The sequence below is a fragment of the Magallana gigas genome, chromosome 7, assembly GCF_963853765.1.
Source record: "Magallana gigas chromosome 7, xbMagGiga1.1, whole genome shotgun sequence".
Lineage (NCBI taxonomy): Eukaryota > Metazoa > Mollusca > Bivalvia > Ostreida > Ostreidae > Magallana > Magallana gigas.
In genome coordinates this window covers 14,477,851-14,502,266 of record NC_088859.1, presented here as the reverse complement: position 1 = coordinate 14,502,266, position 24,416 = coordinate 14,477,851, and the positions used below count along the sequence as shown (strand labels likewise).

Below are 24,416 nucleotides of genomic sequence, written 5' to 3'. Positions count from 1 at the left end.
GGAAAAACGTGAGAAAATGCGTTATTTTGGCTATTGTAACAACATGATAGCGCATTTCAAAAAGACGAAGGGTTTTAACTATTGATTGTGACTCAAAATTAACAAAAGTTTTGCATTGATTCGCTCAGTAACGCGTTTATTTGCGAAAGGTCCTGTAAAATTGCACAAAATGTGGGCTTATCTTTTTTTCTTCTTTTTTTTCGTCGAAAATAACCTTAATTGCCCTTTCTCACATGATTATTTTTTCGACATTATTGTGATACGTTTTTTGTGTTAAAAATACAAAGATCTTTTGCGTGAAATTTCATATTATTTTCTTTTCAGCATATTGAATTTAAAATTACCTGGTACATTGTTATTGAAAATTTAAAACAGCGTGTTTGTTAAATGTTCATTTTTTGTAAGATTCGGCAACTTGCGAGGCATCTTTTTATGAACCATTTACTTGATATTACTATATATAAATGTAATGTATTAATCAACTTCAGCCATGACTACCATACTAATTCGGTTAGTCATCCTGCGGTATTGACTTATTCATGGTATTCAATAAATTAATATAGATCTATATGAATGTTTGATTTTAAATTTCATTATATTGCTTATAACACTTAGTGGGCCCAATAAAATTTTGTTTTAATAACAGAACATGATGCTTTTAAGAATACTTTCATCATTAAAATTAGTTCAAAATGCGCATCCAGTTTGAGTAAACTGATTAAATATACTGCATTGTTTAGACTTAAACCATCTGGGTCAAATTAATAAACAACATGTTCCTTTGCCTGCCTAATTGCACCTTTTGATTTGAACATATATTTTCTTATTAAATCAATGGGATTGGAAAAAAGTTCTTATAACTTACGAGTTCCTCTCCCTTACTGCATCTTTTATCAAGTACTAAATAAAAACAATCACTTTTAAAAGCAAGTATTTTTTATTGGTACAAATAATAAAACCATGGAATATCACAGACTTAAGCTAGTTTAAACCGTTTAAAAATATAAACTGAAAAAAAGTAGAAATGAATGGATACAAGACAAAGATGACATATCTTGTTCCCACTTCAGACTGGTGTTGCATCCCTGTGTGTGACATACAATAGATGAATCTTACAATGGTGTTCCTTAATTAATAAATACATATAAACAATAAACTTGTAACTGGTGGGTTGAGGTAAAAACACCCACATCAAAAAATTAATTCTCTGAAGGAAAAAAAAATCAATTAATCCACGAAGAGTAATTTCTTCTGTCTGGCTTATCTAATACATTCAAAGCACTTTTTATGATTTACTGTATCACCATGTTTACGTCTTGTTTTTTTGTTTTGTTACAATTCATTCTCATAAGTTAACAAACACACAAAATTCCCTGACAAAAAAAAGAAGAAAAAAATACTCGTAAATTCAAAGATTACAGCTGCTGGGCAGAAAAATTATAAACAAAGCAACTCAACACTGTCAAGCAACCCAACAATTAGACTTCTCGGTGACCGATTCTCATAAGTTTGGAAGGGGGGGTGTAAGGTGGGGTGGAGGTTGGGGGGGGGGGGGGGGGGGGGGTCAACAAAAAAAATTCCATGGTTTACTATGAATCTTGCCTGGGGAAAAACACCCAAATTAACACAAAAAGAACAACTTGTGCAGAAACCAAAATCATCCAAAATGAACAATAAATACCAGATACATGTACAATTGGTTACTCAGTTTACAAACATGCCCTTGTTCACTTCCTAGCTACCATCGCCATCTTTCATAAACTCTTGAAATTTAAAAACTGTTAACATTTTATGTCTAACACAGCTAGAAATTTTTGTCTAATACAAGCACACTCCACTAATAACATTCAGTTACATTTTTTTGTCTGTTTAGTTTTTCATAACATATACAATGTATACACAGTCACCAGAAAACCCAAGTTTCCTCTGTTGGATTGTACTAGAGGGGGTCCAAGCAAACAACACAAACTTGTAGAACTCTTGTGTATCATCAGTTACAATATTGGTATGGTTTTCCTCCATCAAAAATACATTTACATATACAGGTATATATTATCCATATATTTCTCTCACAAAATCTAGATAGAATCCAATGAACTCTGTTGACACAGTCACAAATCATACATATCCCTCTTTAAACAGACTAATTAATCACAAATTTATTACAATCCATTCCAATAAATACATTCATGGACTTCAAATTCAATCACAAATGAAAACTTTTATTTGCGCAAGCATGCACTTTCTTAAAATCCATGTTACATCCATTTTACAGTAGTGCTGCAATGTTGAAAATGGGTGTATAATACTTTATTGCACAAAGTTCTTTCAAAAACACCTGCAATTTTTCACCATTCAACATATGTATAGTTAAAAAAAAATTTCACCTGTGCAATAAACACATCAATACATACCGGTATGCGTATATTCCTGAAATAACCGGTTTCAAGGTGACAAAAAATAGTTGCAATGTTGAAATCTGATATTATATGTACAACAAGCTAAGCCTCAAGTTTCTGTCCATCACTATGCATGTACAAATAATTTCACTCATATATGAAATTTAAATAGAATCTGATAAAAAGTGAACCTTTGCCACAGCATACACTTTGAATTATATTCTCCACATTTTCAACCAATGTTGTTACAAAAATAGAACGATTCAGTGCGCATTAACAATAAACCATGTTACCATTAAAGTCAATTAAAAATAAAGAATAGTGTCTCTGAAATAATAAATATTAAATTTAAATTTTTATATAAAACAGAACATTAAATAAATTCATTGAAGAGGAATGTTAAGATTGTTGAGGTTTCCAGATTTTTTAAACATTTGTAATTTAAAAGCAAAGCAAACTACTGTCTTGCTATGATACTATTTTCTAAGCTCCAAAAGTTTGGTTTTTTTATCTCTCTAACCTAAAAGCAAGCCATAACCTACATTTATTGGGAAAAAAGTTCTTACAAACTTGGTTATCACTCAAAAAGGTGAGGAGAGAGAGAAACAATTGCTAAATACATGTAAACATCAATATATTGTTTAGTTAAATATAAAATGAATAAATAGGCCATTAAAAAGTTTCACTAATATCAGTAATTATGGGTACTATAAATAACTTAAATTAGGATGGGAATGAAGAATGAAGGGTGTACATGAACAATTAGTTAATGCAACATACAAATTCTATCTTTTTTTAAATTCTCCTAAGGATTTCATTTGCATGTGTGGGAGAGATCGAATGAATGAGGTTATGTACATCTCAATTGAGCAATATTCTTCTGGCACTGGGCTGGTTAGCAATAATTCATGAATATTAAAGTTGATCTTAATGAAAAAAATCAAATTATGCTGAAACTGAGGTTTCTAGTGTTATTGTGCATTGACTTTCTGTGTTGAAATAATGGGTATGTTGTTATTGTATACAATTACAGATGACGAGGCCCAGTTTCATGCCAAAATCAAAACCACAGCAAACAATACATGTACTAACAATTTAGCTAAACCAGTAACATTACCAGTAAAAAAAAAAACAACAATCAAATCAGATAAGCTTATAATAAGACATTTCATAAAACACAATACAAACTTTTAATTTTTAAAAAAAAAAGTTCAAATTCCAATCGAAAACAAATCTACCAAAAAAATACATTTTTTTTTTAAAACAATAAAAAAATTTGTGCAGTATATTTCATGAAGAATAAAATCTGATGGATTATAACGATGCAATATTTTGATGGCTGCCTTGAGATCAAACTTGATGAAGATGGTTCTCCTCTTCGTTCCCTGGGTGTTGACAAGGGCTGCCTCTGAAATTTGTGCTGGATCCCTCTGCTAGTTCTTTTTTCGTGGTGACATGCGGGAAAACGTGTCGTGTCGGTCAATTAATGTGTTCTGGAATGACGAGAGAGTCAGCTTACATCTGCCAACCTGTAAGAAGTATGCAACTTAAATAATGATATAAGTCAAGATTAAGTGATGTTTTAAACTGCTGTCAGATGAAAAAAAAAAAAAAAACGTGAAATAGGAACTATTGTACCCAATTAGTAAACTACCAATAATGGCAAATGCCTTATATACATATTTCCTTTTTCATTTCTGCGTTATATATGGTTAAATTTATATCATCAGATAACATACATTCATTCACAATATTATCTGATAAGTGAATTAAAGGAGCAAGATTTAAATCAAATACATGAAAAAAAGGAATGGGAATTGAAAGTTGTTTGTTTTTTTTTTACAATATTCATCAAATTTGTTACGGAGTATTTCGCTTTACAAAAGACATCCACCTATATTTCAAACACATGCATCCCTTAACATATTGATAAACCAAAATAAGATTAATCAAAGTATTTGGAATCTTTCATGCAAACTATAAGTACAAGTATTTTACACACAATTATTATGAATGCCATGCAAATGCTAAAAGATGAATGGAAAACAACAAAACATGCCCAAAAGCTGGCATAGAATGGAAATAGTAAAGACAACTTTTGGAGTATTTGACAGGGAAATATAACTTTTTCTGCAACATACCATGTTATTATTTTGAAGGGGATGATATTTTTTCTTCAACTATAACTGAAAATCAAACACAAGTGAAAGAAAAAAACACAACTGAAAATGTATGATAGCCACAATCATTACAGATACTGTGAAGTTGAGTTTCCTTATACACATTTCTTATATTCAAGGTTAATAAGTTTAACAGTGGTTTTCATTTGTTTTCTTAGTTTCATATCTTATCCAAAACATGGATATCAATTTTTAGTTTGTGCAAAAATTCTTTGCTGGCAAAAACATTTAAATTAAAACTACCGTATTTTACCCTTACTGTACATGTACATAGAGAAAATAAATATTCATATAAAGAAACTCCATCATCATTACACACATACATTGCTAAAAATAAAACTAAAGAGCACAAAAAGTGTTTTACCATCTCTACAGAAAAATGATTCAGATCGCAAAAGCACACTCACCAGTTTGCATTTGGGTTCCGAACTGCTGCTGAACATTTCCTTGATCCTTGTTAAACACTTGGAATGGCACTGTAAAAGTGGTGTACCGAGGTCTAGCATTAGAGTTGTTTCCCTGCATGACACCCGATGGTGCCGGTTGTATCGTGACTTGAGATCCGCGGAAATTCATCTGCTGTGGAATGCGGGGCTTCAAAGTCTGGCCTCGTTGAGTTTCGCCAAACTTCTGAGGGGGCGAGAAATTGTTGTTCATGTTGGGTTGGAATCCATTCTGGACAGTGTTATGGTTGGGTCTGGGTTTTATGGACACATTACTGGGACTGCCTTGTTGTCTTTGGTTTATAGTCAGAATGGGTGCTTGCCCACGGGGTGAGGGCAGCCTTTTTTGCTGCCCTTTGGGCAAAGGCAGCAGTGGTCTGTTGGTGTTACCCACAGGCATAGGAAGACTAACATTAGATGGATTCACTGCTATGTTCGGGGGTGGACGTGTTAAATCCGGAAAACTAAAAGTGCCTCCTCTGTTATCCAAGGTAAACTGAAATCCGTTAGGCTGGACAGCATTGGTTGGGGGCACTAGTCCATTGTTGAGTGGGACTACATTGCTACCTGGAGGAAGAGGGGGAGGGGGCACCTGCGGGGTCTGTTGTAGTGGCTGGGTGAAGTTGTTGACAGTTTTACCCTGAGCTGGTGGTGGCTGGGACGTCACTAAAGTGCCTGGGATTGAAGTTCTTATAATCTGTCCACTGGCTCCCGAGTTCTGTGGCATTAATTGCAGAACTACAACATTGTTGGGCAGCGATGAAGCTGGGATAGCCTGGTTCCCCAAAGAAGCAGACTGTATTAAATTATTCCCTGAATTAACTGGATTATTGGCCATAATCATCATTGTTGGATTATTCAAAGTTGCAGTGCTATGCACAATACGATAGCTGCCATTTAAGGTAGCACTAGGTATACTGGTTTTTAATGCTATAGGTTGCGTACTGATGCTAGCTTTTCCCTGGGATACGCCAGGTTTAGGAGTACTTGGTTGTTGTTTTACTGGTGCCCTTTTAGCTGGTGCACCCCGGCTACAGCTGCTACTGCAGCTGGAACTTCGTGACCTACTTCTGCTAGAATAGGAACACCCTGAACTACAAGAAGAGCTGCTAGATGACCTAGATTGACTGCTTCGACTTGAGTCGTAACTAGGACTGCGGCTTTTACTACTGTACGACCCGTGGGTATCACTCCTCCTGTAATGTGCTCGACCGCGATTGGACAAATTCCTCTGTCTACTGTTGACATGTGAACTTCTTGAATCTATCCTATGGTTCTTTAGGCCCTGGGTGGGGGACCCAGGGGGTGTGCGTGGACCCTGCCTGTGATTTGGGGGGCTCCCAGGGGGTGTTCTTGGCCCTGAAAGTTTGATCTTTGTGTAAGGGGCACTTCTGGAATGATCATGATGAGATCTAGTTGACGATTTCCTGTGTACATTATTATGACGGTGATAGCTGGACTTGTTCTGTTTTTCAGTCTGTTTATTCTTCGTTAGCTCTGATGATGCTAGTGCCAGTAAAGCATCAAACTCACTAGTGATGTCCCTTCCTTTTGGCTTACTAGGGGAATCTCTGTATGACAACTTATCTGTTCTGTGTTCTGAAAATAGAGGTTAAATTAAATGACATATTGATACTCTTTTTAACATATTTTCAATATAAAACCTTCACTGTTACAAACTCGTTCCACTTCTGTCTCTTACCTTTAACAGCTGCTTTAGTGAAGAGGGGACTGTTTGTTCTGGTGGAAAACTCTGAGCCAGGGGTCCGGATGGAACTAGCGGTGAGAGTTTCTGAACAGCTGGAAGCCGGAGAGGTCCAGGACGATTCTGTGCGTGGTTTTTTTGGCACACTGGATGAGATCTGGTCTTTGTGTTTACGCTTAATGATAGTCGGCTGCTTTACATGCACCTGGGTTTTGTTGTTCAATGTTGGCACGCTTTTTGATTTGATGTGATTATGAGTCTCCGACATCTGAATCAAGGCCTCTGCCAGGTTGAGTTTTTGAGACATGGTTCTGTCTTCAGATCTGGAGTGGTTTGTCAGCACTGAAGACACTTGCTTAGCGGAGGCACCCGTTATCTGGTCTCTAACCACATCTTTAATGTAATTGTTTATTGTTCGTCCACCGGAATGAAGACTTGCCTTGCCATCCAGCACATTGCGAATCAAAGAGTTTGATGATGAACTACCTTTAAGCAAACTTCCTGAACTCTGAGGCGAATCTTCAGCAGTATCTGTGCTGTCCACACTACTTGACCTGCTGATGGGAGAATACATGCTCATAAGTCTCTCCGTTTTTATCGCTTCTTCCTTTGTGGAGGGAAAGGTTTTGTTCTTGTTGATGTCCTCCAGTTTGGCCTTATCCAGTGGAATACTAACCGGTAACGACGGCTTGGACTGAACCTCTTCGGTCTTCACCTTTCCGAGCGGTATCTTGACAGGGAGTGAGGGTTTGGGCATGCCATGGAGTGCTATGATCGTTGGTTTGACTCCATTCTTGGGTAGGACTTTAATTTCTTTAATGGGTTGGTTTTTCACTTTCTCCACCATGTTTACTATAGACTTCATGTCTTGTCTTTTCTCCCTCTGCATAGCACTGGCTTCTAACAATGATTGTAAAGACAAATTATTCTTCACTTTCACCTCTGGCTTTGAGGAGGAATTTGAAACCTGCACAGTAGCAGCAGAAGCTGGTGTGGTTTGTACAGTTGAAGAAGATGGTATAATCCCTGAGCTTTGAGAAGTTGGAGACAGGATACTTCTCATTCCACTTATAGGTACAGCTTCTACCACCTGACTACACTTGCCTGATGGTTGTGCTACATAGACACTCTTGACAGTTTTAACGGATGGCGTAGCTGATGAGAGAGCTGAAGTTGATGGTGTAACTGAAGATGAGGAGACAGCTGTGCAAGATGGGATAGCTGTGGTGGTTAATGGGATCACTATGGGTGATGGTATAGCTGCCTTTGATAAATCCCCAAGTCGTTGATAAAGATTTGGCACAAGTTTCTGGCCCTGAGCTAGTCGGATAAAATTTTCCTTCTCTACTTCAGTAAGATGTTGGTTCTCGCTCTCCAAAGCCTGAACTTCTGCCTCTAGCTCTTTCACTTTGTTAAGTAGCTTCTTCTTCTGGGAATAAGTGGTGCTGACATGTTTGATCAAATCATTAGTCAGTTCCGGTTTGATGAAACCATTCTGCAATTGATATCAAGAAAATCATTGTTTACAAACATTTCACATTAATTACATGTATATTCAGGTTAATATTTTTCTTTTTTTTAACAAAACCAAAGAACTCATGAATCTCTTACCTTGTGTCCATTCTTTTGGCCTAAGATACGCTGATTTGTTTCACCCTGTAACACAAGACAATACATTCATTAATTAACTTTAAAATTAAAACTCTTATGTTAATACAACAGCAGAGCAAGTTCTTTTACAAATTCTTCTGACTTAGTGAACTGAGAGTGAACTGACCACGAGTTTGTTTCTCTCCATCTCCAGACTGGACACTTGACCTTGGATGTTGTTGAGATGACCTTGGAGCTCTTTGTGCCCTGTAACAATCTTCTTGGCCTGTGTTAGGAACTCTGACGGATTCTCAGCACTGATACCAAGCTGTAGAAACAACATTAACCTTTAAGTTCCGACACCTACATATAACTTACTGTTCATAGATAATTTTACAACCGACCTTTGATTTTATTGCTCTTTGCTTAACTAACCTCCTTCATTCTCTGCTTTAGCCGTGACACTCCCTCCTTCTGTAGCCCTGATATTTGCACCTCAAGGTGCATGGCCTTGGCTCTTAGTTGTAGCTGTTTTTGCTGAAATTCAATTAAAAATTCATTAACAACTACACCAAGATTGTAAAAGAAGCGATCTGCAAGTTTTAAAACTAAGCTTTGAGTATACCTTTTCTCTTTCAATTTCTTGTTGAATGGCAATTTTATACTGGGGGCTTTTCATGTAAGATATAAACTGCATGTACTGCTGTTTAAACAAATCTGAAGAAAAAAAGAATCAACTCATTTTATCACATGTCCATGAGCTCAATACTCATAAAAAATTTTGAAGCAAGATCAAGATATCTGTCCTCTAATTAATTTCATCAGTTTAAAAGTCTACACACCTAGAAGATGCTGCAGGGCTGGGGGCTCAGATTCAAGGGACGAGATGGACCGACTCTGGGTGGTAGGTTTGAAGTAAGATGAGGACACTGAGGTCATACTGATGTCATTCCACTTCATCGTGTTCTCTGGGGGCGAGTCTGATAAAGAAAAAAACACCAATGTTTTAACGAAAAATCAGGAACAAATGGAATTGGAATCTTTGCCTTTAAAAAAATTTCAAAGAAAGATCAAGAATAAATGGTCAAGATATGGACATTTTTTGATTTCCCAAGCATGTATGGAGTCTGAACCCGATGGTAAAAATCAAAGTTGTAAAAAAGAACAAGACACTGACATGGTCACACCCATTAATACAGAACTTGATTTCATGAAGCCTTCATCTTTTGTACCTGATTTTGCTGTAGACATCAAAGTGTGGGTATGCAGCAAATTCAGACTATCCAACCCCAAAACTTTTGTCTTTGCCTTTTCCTTGTTTTTCTTTGCGCGAGACTGTCGACTAAAATTAGTTTTCTTTCTCCCTATATACATGTACAAAGAAAGGCATTCATTAGATCAACAGTTTTATCAAAGACAGCTTAAGTGAGTTCATATAATATTGTTAATATAGCATGCCTGGTTGCTCTCAATGTCATGTTAATTTACATATCTGTCATATTTGGCTTGTTTATCCAGCAATAATTTCAAAAATTTGTGAATTTGAAAATCGTTTAGTTTTGCAGATTGCTTACTTTCCTTTCAAAAAAGACATATGCTTTCCAGAGTAGTATTCATCAATTTAAAGAAAAATCAATCCATGAAATAAGGTTTCTTATCAACCTGCGTGAATATCAATGGCTTCACTTACTGGTCCCTGATATAAATAAGGTTAAAGTTATTATTGTATTTCTCTTACCGCCCACTGGTTTGTCTTTTTTCAAGTTTCTCTTTGTTTTCATTGGCTTTTCTATCGGCTTGGTGACCTTTGGATCTTCTTCCTCAACATCCACATGAGACTGAAAAATCCATTTAAAATCCAAACTCTTTTAGTAAATTTATTCTACAATTAACAGTTGACAACCAAACATGTAGGAAGACCTTTACCAGTTATGTTAATAAAACAAACACACAGTGGCATGTAATACTGTGGTTCATCCATGATTACTTGTTGATGAACATTTTCCTAATAAACCACAGTATTTCAAAGTGGCAGTTCATGTCAGGATTGGAGAGAGAGAAAAAAGCTTGAAAATGTGAAAACACACTGCCCTTCTGACAAACAGTCGTTTTGTGACAAGACAAACACACACCGGCCCCCGGGGGGTGGGGGTGTGGCTTGACTTACACTTTCACTTTCTTCCCCGTCCCTGTCCGACATAACCGCTAAGTGGCTCATCGGCCTGCTGGTGACCCACTCTGACCACTGTCGCCGTGTGGTGGTGCCAGGTACCTGGGTGTTCTCGTCCATGGTGGTGCAACTGGTTGCGGTGCTGGTGTTGCTGGCGCTGTCAAAGTCCAGGTTGCGGGAGGCGGGGAATGAGCTGTTGGAACTGCTGTCTACATTGCTAACACACAGCCTGCTCCTGCGCCTCAAGACACCATTCTTGACTTCCTCCTGAAATTATAGAAGAACTGGCCATCAAAACATGTCCATCTAAAATCTAATCGGAAAATACTGTATACAGAGTTATTTTCTTCTTTCCTTAAAAAGGGTTTTGCCTGGTCTTGAATTTGCCCAGACATAGTTGTGTTTAAAGATAGATAATTTAAGACATTGGAATTTGCCCATCATAAAATTTGCCTGCTGACAAAGAGGACGAAAATAAACCAGGAGTAAATATTCCCTGTATACAGTATTCATGCTTATCAATCCATGCATTATTTTTTGTTTGTCACATGTCTCTTTCATCTTGTCATGATCTCATTTATTTTCTATATAAAAAAAAATGATCTTTCCTTGATACCCTACTGTGTACTGCTTAAGGGTTTTCTGATTAGATAATAAAATTCAAATAACAGAGTATTTAAATATTTTAATCATCGTAACTCATACTTGTAAATGTAAGTATATACAAAGGTCAAATTGCAAATACAGAGATAGTGCAAAACAATTTAATTTTAACCAATCCTTAAAAAATTATCTCCAAAGTACCACTGAAAAATCTATTATGTGTAAAAAGGGATAATTCTCAATAAACACCGAGACAAAAAATAAGTCTGTTAATTTAGACCTTTTCAATGTGTTAAAAACATAGTCAACCACCAACCTTTTCTTTGTTGTTGATGTTATTTTTGTCCCTCAGGGTCAGCGGACGACCTTTACGGTCCTTCCTCACATCCTCTTCATCCTGTTTTTAATAAAAAGAATTTTGAATTTAAACATATATTTTTTTTTATTATACGTTTTTGAAAATCATTTATGGTCTTCACTTTCCTCTTTCAGAAAGTGAAGCAAAATTAGAATATTTTTTTACCTTCATTTTGGGGTTTTTCATTCTCAAGAAATATTTTTCAAGCTGAAATAAAAAAATAAACAAAACAGTTAATTAGCTCATTAAAAGAGAACATTGTATTAAGCATCTATTTCATCAATTTGATCAAAATTAATAGGAAACATTATTTTCACCACGACAACATAACTTCAAAGTTAACAGAATTCCAAGCATTCTTATAATCTTATATAAATGATATTAACACTGTTATTTGAAAAAAAAAATTAAAACATGCAATAATACATGGTTAAACAAATTTTTTTAATAAATATAATAATGAAAATGTCTATGAAATACAAAAACTAGCTAGCAAGAAGGTCAACTTCAATTCTCCATTGTATGCATGAATGATAGGATAGATAAATACAGCTATACTTCTGTGCTAATCATAACACTCTTCTAAATGACTAATGATGTTCATACAAGCAAAATATCTGAGCCATTGACAAACTGTTGGCAAATATCCTGTTTGTCCTAGTGACTGCACACCCCCTCCCCCCCATCCCCCATATGGTCCCTTTCCATCCATTGAGAATAACCGACCTCTTAAAAAGTAACTCCCCTAATAGTTTTTATTATTTCTACCAATCTTTGCACTCCATTTAATTTCATGATACATGGTATTTCAAGTCAAACAACATTGGTTTATTCAAGTACCTGTAAATGTCCCCTTTTTCTAATTTTCTAAGTGCCTTCTGCACTTAATAGGATGAAAACTTTTTCATCTTTTGCTGCCAGCAGTTGATAATACCATAATTTACATGGAGAGAAAATCATGAAGCATATTACAAAAAAAAAATAATAAGTAAATTGAAATGCACTGCAATTGTACGCAATTGAGGGGTTGAAATATAAGGAAAAACTCAATTTGTCAAATGATTCCAGAGAGATGGCTTGTATGACTGATAGGATGAATTGATGGCTTTGTGACTGATTAGGGGATGCATGAACCTGGACTGAAGCTACATGCAGGAACTCCCCTACTCACCAGAGTTCTATCAATGGTGTGTATAAAGTAGCCAAATGGTTTCCCTGTCCAAGAAACAGCACCACTTAGTGGGGACAGCTCGGCTACATGCATGATCGTCCCAATATCTGTAAATGGCAGAGTCTTCATGATGTATGTCAAAATCTCCTAACCTCCTGTCACATGACAGGAAGTCGTGCTGGGAAACTGACACATGGAACCACCCCAAACTGGTATAAACCTGTTTCTGACTGGACTTTGGATTAAAACATGGAGTCTGGTTGAAAAATTAGACAGTCTCTTGGCAAAGATGCATAATAGATCAATCAGAAACGCCACATTTGAGAGCAACATCAGGATCTGCCTCCCACACATCCGTTTCCTGTGGAATGGTGCAAGAATTGTGGAGGGACTGGGGAAAGGGTAGACTCACCATTGCCCTATTTATTGTGTGGAGAAAGTATGTCACAGGTTTTCCTGTCCAGGAAACTTCACCGCGAAGGGGAGATAACTCTGTTACATTCATAATTGCCCCAATATCTGGAAGAATACTTTAGGAAATCACACTCAAAGCACTGTGGCAACTCGCAAACTCCAAAGTTGATCACAGTGCCATACAAAGCATTTTCAACAAGTACAACACTAGACAGGTTTATGAAAGTCTTGGCTGGCTCACAGTGCGAAAAGGTATCATGTTTTACATAGAATATAATAGAGTATCAGTATAAAATTAATGTGTTTTTCAAATTGGTTTTTCATTTCTATTCATAATATTTAAATCAAATGGTGTCTGCGACATGTTAGCAGAACACAGGCATTTAAAATGTCTCACTGAACTGATAGAATTTTCCCAAGGAATTTTATTTGAATGTTCATGACATCACTTACCACTCAGATTTCTGTCTGTAATTCTGAAGTTCATTGGACAAAAGGCTTTGGAGGAGACGATTTTGGCACCCTCTTTCATGTTGGCAAACCTCAACTTCAACTGAAGATGAAGGGATAAGTCAAAGTATGAGAATGGTTAAATATGTGTTTACATCAAGTCAGAGAAACAAAGACATGCAAATAGAATGAAATAATTTTTACTGCTCTAAATTTTTTTCACACTTCCCAGATCTTGCATGTCATTACGAGAGCATCTTATTTCACAGTTTAAATTATCACGATCATCTTGAATGTTTTTCTTATGTAATAAAACCCCTGAAGCATACATGAATATACTAAGTACATGTAATGTATGAAGTATTATTGATTAAGTGTTTGTAACATTTTCAAATCTATAATGCACAATAATTTCCTGTTTACCTATGTTGAGTTTTACTAACCTGATGATCTACTTGTGGGCCAAAGGCAAAGTTGTTCACAAATATCACCCTGTAAATGCAGAACAGACATTAATCACAAGCATAACAGCACAATTTACCACTGAATGTCTGCTACAAATACATGTTCTGTTCACTGTACCGCAAATACCTTCAAAGCTTATAACAAAGAAGACCAGTACATTCAAATTTTACAATATTTTGATATGATATGACAAGTATTTGAAGGAGTCAGGTATTTTTTTTTAAACCAAATTCTTTTTAAAATGTCTATCATTTTCAATTCAATAAAATGACAGAATCTAAGCAGTGTATCAATGTTTTGTTCAAGGTTTTAAGTTATTGACAAATAAAAAAAATGTGTCTATAATGTCAAATTCCTGCTGATCAAGTAATACACAATAATACCATATATAGTTATCTATCAAATGCCACTGTGTAGCTTTGTTGCACTTGACTGTAATAACAACACAAACTCACGTGGCATTATTGATTTTCTCCTTCACTTCCTCGCACAGGAAGTCGCCCTTCTCGATTTTGTACTGCCCGTGTTTCTTCCCAAACCAACTCATCCATCTCTCATATTCCTTCGCCATTGTCTACAGAGAAGGCAAATGTTTGCTGTGATTTATTATTTTTTGGGGTAAAAAGGGAGGGGGTGTAAATGGGTTGAAATAATTGGACCTTAGACTGTACAAGATACATTAAAATGGAAGATTTTTAAGCTGTTACAATACGTAGTGCTGTTAATTACATAATCACAGTCATTAAGTACAGCTTTTCATGCAAATGAAAGTTTCAAAATGACTACAAATCTAAATCTAGAATTCGATTTCTATTTTCAGATTCATTGCATGCAGCTCTTTTTTTCCTTTAATAGTGTATATATTTTTGTTACATGATAAGAATTGTCCTACCTCTGCATACTTAGCTGGAAACTCTGCTTTCTCTATTCCATAACACATCTTACAGGGCGTAGCGGCTGCCACTTGGAGAACCACCTGTCCGACACCTACACAAAATAAAATTCAAGCATGCAGTGTCAACTTTTACATTTATAGGCCTACACAAATTCAAGTTCAGCTTTCCAAAGTTTAATAGCTATTCGAATGTCATGAGCACTTTTGTCTAAAAAAAAATTCATAAAACTTAAATGTCATTCTTTCATTTTTTTACATTAAAGACTTTTTTAAACATAAGCTTTACCCTTGATGTGATTTACATGATTCTTGTTTAAGATAAATTTTGGGAGACAGAGATACATGTATACAGATATGGAAACTATAGATTGTAGGGTTTCCTGGACCGGGAACCACTCACCACTTCCTAGATCAATGAAGTAGTCGTCCTCGCTGAAGTTGATGGACTTGATCATCTGATCTACTAGGTCAAAGGAAGTCTCCCCGTACACCTATAGAACAAGGACTGCTTCATAAGAGCAATGCATACAGTTCTGATTAGTGGAAAATGTACCTAGATGTCAACTACAACTATCTCTAATATACTCTTTTTAAAGAGAATCGCATACTATTACAGATTGTAAAAGTGAAAATGATGAGGGTGTTATTACTTCTATTATGAGCTAAAACTGCCTTTATTACTTGGTTTCATTATTAATGAGATCAAATGAAAGCTCATTCTTCTGTATTCAATAATGTTCACACTGAGTCAGTTTTTATACATCGTTTTATCTTATAGTTATTCACCTCTGGTGAAAACTGTTCACACAGGGTCAGTTTTTCCAAAATATGGTTCCTACATGTAATTCTGGTGAGAATACAGTTTCTATACGTCTGGATTTATTTTATAGTTAATAACCTCTGATGAAAACAGTTCAACCTGATTCAGTTTTCATCTGGTTCTATCTTATAGTTATTTACCCTTGTGAGAACAGGTCGTACTGGTTCGGTTTCTCAAAGCCTGGTTCTTACCTCTGGTGAGAACGGTTCATACTGGTTCAGTTTCTCTGGATCACTCACTGCCAGGTTGTAACACTGCTGTAGTATGTGCTTCAGTAGCCCCGTGGAGGGACGACCCATCAGCTCGCTCTGTCTGCTCGTGCCTTTCCACTGAAACAAGATATAACACAATTTTATTTATTGAAAGACACACAAAAAACACAACATTTTGAAGTTATAATGGCTTGTGGTCAATTTTCTTCTTCCAAAATATCCCTTTCAGAATCCAATACAACTCTTCCAGTTTTCTTTCTTTCTTTTTTTTTTACTATTTGAAACCAGTGATGAAGGAACTGAAATGTTCAAACCAAACACCTGCTATACATTCTACTTTTATCAATGTAAGACACCAACATGTCTGTCAAATCAATATCTTAAGATATTTTAGATCAAAAGTTTATGACAGTATCCTTTCAAACATTACACCATTAACCTAAGAAATACAACCTGTAACATAACCTTTGTCGTATCACAAATTAAAAAAAAAAACATCTAAAAATCCATAGATCAGGGGGTCTCTTAAATTTCCTAAAGAGATAAATCTTTGCAAAGAGACACAATGATCTGGCTGACTTTTAGAAGTAAGGCAACACTGAAATAGGGACTTCTTGGAGAAAGTGCCACCTGAGGTTCCTATTTTGTTGCTAGCTTAAACCTTACGGCAATGCTGGAATAATTGAAACAAAGAAGCAAAGTTTTCACTACGTAATAATCTTATCGCTGAACCTGGAAAATAACAATAATCATCTCATTCTATCAACGAAATGATTCGTAGGGGGAGAGCATGGTTTAATCATTTAGAGTGCTTTTTCCCTGCATGTTCATTATTTGCAATCATTGTTGGCATGATGTGCCCATCACAGATAATAACTTCAATACATAGGTAAATATCCATTCATCCTATAGGTTCTATGATTATTTTCACACCTTGATGAAAATATGCATAAAACACAATTCAATGATACGCACTATTTTCACAAAGAATACGTTGTTTGTCCACTGGTCAGTTGATGGCAACATTGAAGCAGCCATTTATCTAAAAATTATTCAGCATATGTCACAACAACCTGCTTTAAGACCTAACGAGACTTTTATAAGTGTGTCCTGTAGTCAGAAACCAGAGAGGCAGAGATATTACTTGACCAAAAGGAAACCAAAAACTGTGTGTAATTGGTGCCAAAAATGTCTTCGTATGCTGCCAGTTTGAATGTATTTTGATCACCCCATTGCTTTCTGCCCTGGACAGATGACTATTGGTAGACATCTAGAGTCTTTATTCCTGCCAAATTACACTACATGACAGTGTTGGTTTCAAATGGAAAAGCGGATTCCTTAACAAAAATCCTAAGATGTAGCTGTTTTTGGTTTAACAGCCTTATATTTCAATGTGTATTGCAATTTTCTCAACCTTTGAAAAGGTTGGAGTATTTTTTTTAGTTGGTGGGGGTCATTATTTTGTAGCTGTGGTCATTTCTTTTGTTTATCTCTGTCTATCCCTAGATAATCCCTGAATGGTAAAATCCCTGATGTAAACACATTGCATTTACATAACATACAGCACATACATGAATGAAAATATCAGATTTCAACCTTGGTAAAGTTATACCAAAAGCATGCAATATTTATTTCATTTCATTTTTTTCTTACATAACAAGATCAATTCTGTCTAATCCTTTAGCCTTTCTGTAAGAGATTACCAAAAACTGGTTACAACTCCACCCATAAACTTTATACCCTGCACCTTATACCCTTAATGCTAATCACACTTCAAAATGAAAGAAAATATTTACATCAATCCTTCTTCCAACAACAAATCACACATATATTGCATCATCATCTTCATCTCAAGCTGCTTTCATTCCTAGCTCGTGTATATCAAGTATTGGTTACCAATGATGGCATTCTGTCGTAATCACTTGTTAATATACCCCTGGGTAATCGGATACAATTGCGCTGGGTTTTTGGTTTTTATTTCGTAATTCTACTCCGAGTTTGTTACATCAATAAGTAAATGTATGCGACTGTCACTTACTAGCTGTCGGATGCTGTCTATGGTTCTGTTGTACTTGTCACAGACATTCTTCATGCTCTCAAAACTGGATTAAAAAAAATAAAAGACAAGATCAGATTTGTGCTACTCATTTCATAAAAAACAAAATCTATCTCTTTGGCTTTAATTATTATTAATATGTTTATCATTCATTTTTAGATAAATGCTAGCATTCATATAAGACACATACAATCTTCATTTTGTATATTTATACAGGTTGTACATCATAAATTTACCACATGAAAGGACATTTTTGGGACAGTTTTGCTAAATATGATATAGCTACACTGCATGCATAACTGCAAACTGTTTTATTAAAAGGGTCAAAATTCTGCAAGAATTTTTTCATAAAAATATCATGTTCAATCCTACAATATACTAGTAAATTGTAAGCTTATACTGAATTCCACATGTGAGTGACTGAACTTGAGATTGTTTTTCTGGGGCTGACAATTTACATCAAATGATGAATGATCCTCACTTTGCACCTTTATCAGACTGACAGACAGGTACGATCAGATCACTTCATCAGTGATAATGTGTAGTCACTGCATGCCAGTACAAGCTCTCCGCGCCAATCAAACACTACGCGCTATTTCATTAACGCCAGACCAAGTATGACACAACTGTAACCTTCAGATGACAAGACCCAAAATACTTCACGACTGAGAAAAAAAATCTTATTTAATCATCAGCGATTTGTTGCTTCCCTCTTGTAATACAAAGGTAATTAGGTAAAGAGGGCGTTATGTTGTTGTGTATATTGTCCATGATTTCCTAACATCTACAGTTACAGTGATTAATCCTTTGTTTTTGAACACTTCTGGAATCCTGTGGGGGAAAGGAGGAAAAGGGGTGGGGGGTGGGGGGTGGGGGGTGGGGGGGGGTCAATGGTTTTGGGTATAATTGGTAACGTTTTTTGGCACAGGACCCCCGTGTTACCTGTCTACTTCATAATCCTGGAGGATATGGCTCTTGAGGGCAGAGTCCAGCTCCGGAACATCCTTAGCTACAAATCTGAAAAATATAATAAACACTTTCAAATTTCATATACACGTCACCTGTTTATCACATAAAAAATCTGGCAAAAATTGTTCATCACATTGATCAAAATAACTGTGTGAATTAAATATATATGTGTGCACTCACAGGGTTGTCTCTAAAAATTGAAGTAGAAGGAGGAAATGAAAAAGTTGAAGGGGGTCTGGGGGTCTTGCGTATAGCTACATTGTGTTTGAAATGCAAAAATAGCCGGGTAAATAAGGCATTATAGGTGGGGGAATTCCCCGCCTCCCGGGTCTTAGAGACAACCCTGCACTCAACATTATAAAGGAGATATATATAGGTGTAAGTATTAAATGGCCACCTCCAGTATACTTATATAGAATGTAATTGGTGCATGACACATTTGTCCTCAATGTCAATGGATTTTCAAATAATTGTGGGCCAGGTTTATGCCGACACTCATATCAAAATTTTTTGTAAATAATGTTATGTCTAGTGTACACACAGACATAATGTGACATTCCTTCTGTTAAATATTTCAAGTTAGGACTTGCTATAGATAACTTTGTTAATCACTGAAAAATCTTTGTTCTGATATCATTATCATCAATACATATGCTATATCACTCCTTCCTTCCCTCTGATGAAATATGCAAGACAATTTTTTTTTACTGGCCAAACGCTCTAATAATGGCCTGTAATTTACTCCATAAAATGTCTGGCCAAACAAAATGGTATCCGACAGTTGGAATAAATTTTCAGGCAACTTTCAGGAAGGGTTGAGGTAATGGCGTTATGTAATTTCAGAAAATTAAAGTGGGTGTGGGGCGCTTATTACCAGTTTTACAAGTTACTTTTAACTTTCATCATTTGTTGGCTGGTTCTTAAATTAGGTCAAAATATGCACCTACGTAGACCAACTGAAACACAAACCAAATGTTTCATTCAGAATGTCACTGACATGTTCATCGTAAAATTATTAAATAGGTGTCAATCCCATTTTTTGCTATCTAAATGCTAATGAACTTGCCTTTCATTGACTGTACTACGATAGTCACATTGTTTGTAATCTTACATAACAAAAAAAATTATAATGAAAATATCACAGTATATTAACATATTCGTTAAATGCGACAATAACAATGTTTTTTAAAAATTACAACAAAATGTCACCGATAAAAAAATTCATAAAAAAGAGACAATGCTTTGTCTATAATTCTAGCAATCCATTGTCAATAGTGTTGTTTAACATAAGCCCAACACATACTTTTCAGGCAAACAAAAGGGAAAATAGAAAATTGCTTTAATTTCTTCCTTTTTTTATTAAAAAAATATATAAAACCCTTATGGCTTGGTCACGTTTTGGGATATTATTTTTTTCCCACTTCCCTCTAGAACATTTATTTATATAATATATACCACCATAAGTTTCTCTTTCATAATAACATGAAAACATATCACTATTCAAGCCTTAAAACCCCTGTGGGGTATGAGCAGGCGAGTCAATACGCCCACATTTTTTTTCTCTTACAACTAACTAACCCACTCCAATACACAACACAAACCCACAGCAGGGGAAGCTGACCTAGATTTTCACCACCTACACATTCGACTGTTTAGCCCTGATACCATGCATGACCCACAGCAGTTGGAACAATGACCCCCCACATCAACATGCTACCAGACATCAATATTGCTTCAACTAGTAATGATGCTCTCTTCCCCTGAAGGGACAATGCCTTGCGATGAACTCTCACTCTCTCCCTCTCTCTCTCTCTTTGTATTGATCTTGTCTGTGTACCAGCAACAAGGCAGTGTGTTGAGGAGGAGAAAGTTCTTACCACCGCCACACCAATCAGCTAAAAAAACCTTTGGCTTCTAGATTCATGGGATTATCGATGCTATTTTTAAAAGCTAAGGTCTACTACCACTGTGAACTATTTACCTGGTTTTCAGACAAATTGATTTTCAAGCAGATTTTCTGAGGTGTTATGTTGCATGATGAGCCACCATTACGAAATCAAAATCTAAAAGTGGCCCCCTTTTTACATACTGAATTCCTGCATAATTACTGACACACACACGCATTGCTGATTAATCAATTCCTATAACATGTAGCTGCCCACATGCTAAAGACAATCAAGAGATGGGGCACACAATGAAACTGACATCCTGACATGTGTAAATGTGTATTTCACACTAATCAAGTCACGACCTTTTGATTCACTTATCACTGCCATTAATTTCAAGCTATGATCAATCTTGTCAGAAATATGCATTAAGTCTCATTGATTTTTCCCCCTGATCAACACTTCGATGAAAAGAAAGACCTACACAGCCACTGATGTTACTTAACATGTTTCATTTCCTGGGGCTCAGCCACAATATAAGTGGTGTCATAAATCACAGCCCAGACCTGGCCCTACATTATCTTGTGGTTGGGTGGTGGTTTGTTATTCCTTTTCTTAGGTTGTTGTTTGTAACAGTTTGATGTAAGTAGATGAGATGCAAGTTTTATTTGTGTATCAGACACCACTACATTTTATAACACATTTTCCCCCATAGTCATCTAGTTTATACCTTCAATACAGAGCCACAGGTCAAAAGATTGTCATTACAAATAATTTCAAGGCGAAAAATAATTTTAAAAAATTTTTACCGATCAGATCTCTTGAATTTTGTCTAGAAATTTTACTAATCAATTGAGAATATCTTCAGTCACATTATATTTGTGTACATAGAAATGATTTAATAAAACATAAGGCCCAAAGGGCAACAGCTTTGTAGGACCACATTCAAAATTTACTGGTCCCTATAACCATCAGGCCATCAATTATTTCAAGCTCTGCACATTCTTAACATGCATTCTCAAACAAAATCACTTGAAACATTACACAGCTGATACAATCTTTTTACTCATAAGCTCATTATGCTTAGGTCTGTTTTCTCACATGTTCGCCTAGTTATCTATGTATTTTACAGGTTAATGTGACATACAACGGGGAAACATATCTTGAATCCTACTATCAGTGTGACCAGATTGATGTGTGTGTATATTGATCGTAATCAATTTAAGCTTTATCTAATCTATGTGCAAAGTCACAGAAAAACGCATAGTGATGGATTATTTCAGAGTGGGATGAGGCAGAGATTACTCCATATCATATTTACTTTAACTAATGGCACATACAATGCTTTGAACCACAAACCATCAGATGAGTGGATGGATTGCGTATGTAGTGTGGAGATATACACCTACGAAATCATGAAAATCTTTTAACTTCATCCTTGACTTCGTCTGTAACTAACATATTACAAAATTCAAAGAGAAACCTGCTAGTTATGATCGCTAGGGATTAACCCTTGAGATAGGTCATTAACATGCCTTGAAATCAATGAAATTCACATAACCAGATAATGGAAATGAATCTTCCATTATCTAAAGCTCATCACTTTACTAATTGTCTCATCCTCACTCTGATAAGGCTAAGAGACAGCATTTTCTACCTATTCATCAGGTTTTTGTACGAATCATGTTTCCAGTACTAATTACAAGCAAATCTTTCAGAGACCAATTACTTGTATTAAGTTTGTCATATTGACAAGATTAGTCCTAAATCCAGGTCGTCACAATTCAAACCTTAAGAATAGAATGATATTCAACCTAATAACATAGGCTTCAATTCTCAATGACTGCGAAACTGATACATAATTCAGACTGGCATGAACCTCATGAGACAATCATAATTACCAATAGAGTCAAAACGAAATAACAGGTGAGAAATTTCCTTTGGCATTGTTCACAAGCTAACTTATCAGTATTTGGTGAGCCTAAATAATATCTGTAACATAATCTTGCTATTGAGAATAAAACATTGTCAAAGTGTACATGACTTTAAGTCTGATGTTAATGATCAAATACAAGTGTTTTTCCAGTTTCACTTTTGTGGATACTTAAAATACACACTACCACACTGAAAATTCTGAAACTAGAATATAGCTTGATATGATAGTATTTAACAGTCACTGATGTTTAGAAAATGGCTTGACCTTAGTAAACAATATTGTTTCCTCAATGTTTTCTGAACATTATGTTTTATTAATCACAGAAGTGCGGTTTTACCATTCAAATTCATATCCCTCTACGTTGGTGACCAGAATGCTTATTACATAACTCCATCTTAAACATGACGCAGAAGTTACGTTTACATTTATTACGTTTTTAATTTTAATGATCAATGTGACGCAAGTGACACTGAATGAAGTTGAAAACTCAATATCAAAGGAAAATCAGCTCAAATGACAAACGGCTGTTCTGAATTGTGTGACGTATACATGAATGAATTTACAATCAACATACATCCTGTGTTAGGGGGAATTTGCTTTCATTAGTGACTATGGGGAATTCACAAAACACAATCCTTCACTTAAAAAAACAATCATTTGATAGCCTTTGGTCATTATAGTGAAAGTAAAGAGTATAAATCAAATCCCAAGCAATATAAAATGTTCTTAATTTGTCCTAATAAATAAATCAAGGGGAGACCCGGGCACACACTGAGTATATGAGAGTAACCTAGATTCCACTGAGGCTCATTGACCGGGCTAAATATAGATTCCATAGTAAAGGAACTCATTTTCATAAAATTTGAAGATAAAAGAAACTTACCTTATCGTTTCTATGACCTCCGTGGCTCCATCTTTACCATCCTATAAAATACAAACAGCTTTTAATTTATCATAACAATGATTTTCGGCATGATTTATCTCGCAGGCATGCACATGGAAGAAAGGAAAATTGAGGACAAATGTGTATTGATCAAACTTGCAAAAGGCTCGTACCGAAGATGATAAAGGCCACGTATACACCACTGGCTCCGCTCCCACTGGACTGTGAAGTCTAAGTTCGTTTTCCATTCTTTCCTTTCGCGATTTCTACTCTCCATTTGACAATCAGAAACTGAAGTTCATCATTAGAACTTTTCCCATTTCTTTCTTTACCTCCTGACCTAGATCCAGCGTCGGAAGGAAGCCACCAATGAACACGTGAGATGTAAACGAATAGTTGATTGGCTGATTCATGGGGAGTGGCTGTGTAAAATGAGGTTCAGCACGTATGGAATCCGCCACCGCGCGCACTACGAAACACGACAACAAACTTGTTTGTTTTGGAAGAAAAGTGATTTTTTTAAGTTATATAATTATTCGAATAAAAAAGGAAGATTAAGAATGAAAGAAAGCAAAAACATATGCACAGGAAAAAAACACGAAAAATTATCAAACAAAAAAATGAAAATAATATATATAATGTTATCGTAGGCATTATTAGTTGAATTAATTATCATCATTGCTTAATCATGTTTAATCGCGCACAAGAAGGGCTAATAACATGAAGTTTTAATTCCAATCCATCTCACCCTTCTTTCATTGTCACTCGCCATTCAAATAGATCTAAGATCCCGTTCGAAGGACTAGCACTT

The 24,416-nt window shown here is 35.7% G+C and overlaps 1 protein-coding gene across 5 annotated transcripts; it reads right to left on the bottom strand.

Annotated features, from left to right (window-relative positions):
- Positions 1–918: 918 nt before the first annotated feature.
- On the bottom strand, positions 919–23,978 carry LOC105340311 (histone-lysine N-methyltransferase, H3 lysine-79 specific). 5 transcript variants are annotated; one of them, XM_011446274.4, is made up of 25 exons: positions 23,779–23,978; positions 23,606–23,646; positions 18,874–18,948; positions 17,914–17,977; positions 15,855–15,992; positions 15,244–15,334; positions 14,841–14,935; positions 14,404–14,522; positions 13,927–13,975; positions 13,487–13,586; positions 13,032–13,138; positions 11,614–11,655; positions 11,407–11,487; positions 10,485–10,754; positions 10,056–10,155; positions 9,550–9,681; positions 9,160–9,297; positions 8,943–9,034; positions 8,753–8,854; positions 8,505–8,645; positions 8,339–8,383; positions 6,725–8,222; positions 4,987–6,621; positions 4,541–4,585; positions 919–3,928 (listed from the first exon to the last, which is right to left on the bottom strand). In XM_011446274.4, exons 1-24 carry the CDS (start codon positions 23,851–23,853, stop codon positions 4,548–4,550), a joined length of 5,268 nt encoding a protein of 1,755 aa, XP_011444576.3. In that variant the 5' UTR covers positions 23,854–23,978; the 3' UTR covers positions 919–3,928; positions 4,541–4,547. The 5 variants fall into 5 exon arrangements, with proteins under 5 accessions (XP_011444576.3, XP_011444575.3, XP_011444579.3 ...); XM_011446273.4 differs by lacking the exon at positions 13,032–13,138 and adding an exon at positions 12,620–12,726; XM_011446277.4 differs by lacking the exon at positions 13,032–13,138 and adding an exon at positions 12,620–12,726 and having other exon boundaries at positions 10,590–10,754.
- Positions 23,979–24,416: the final 438 nt, after the last annotated feature.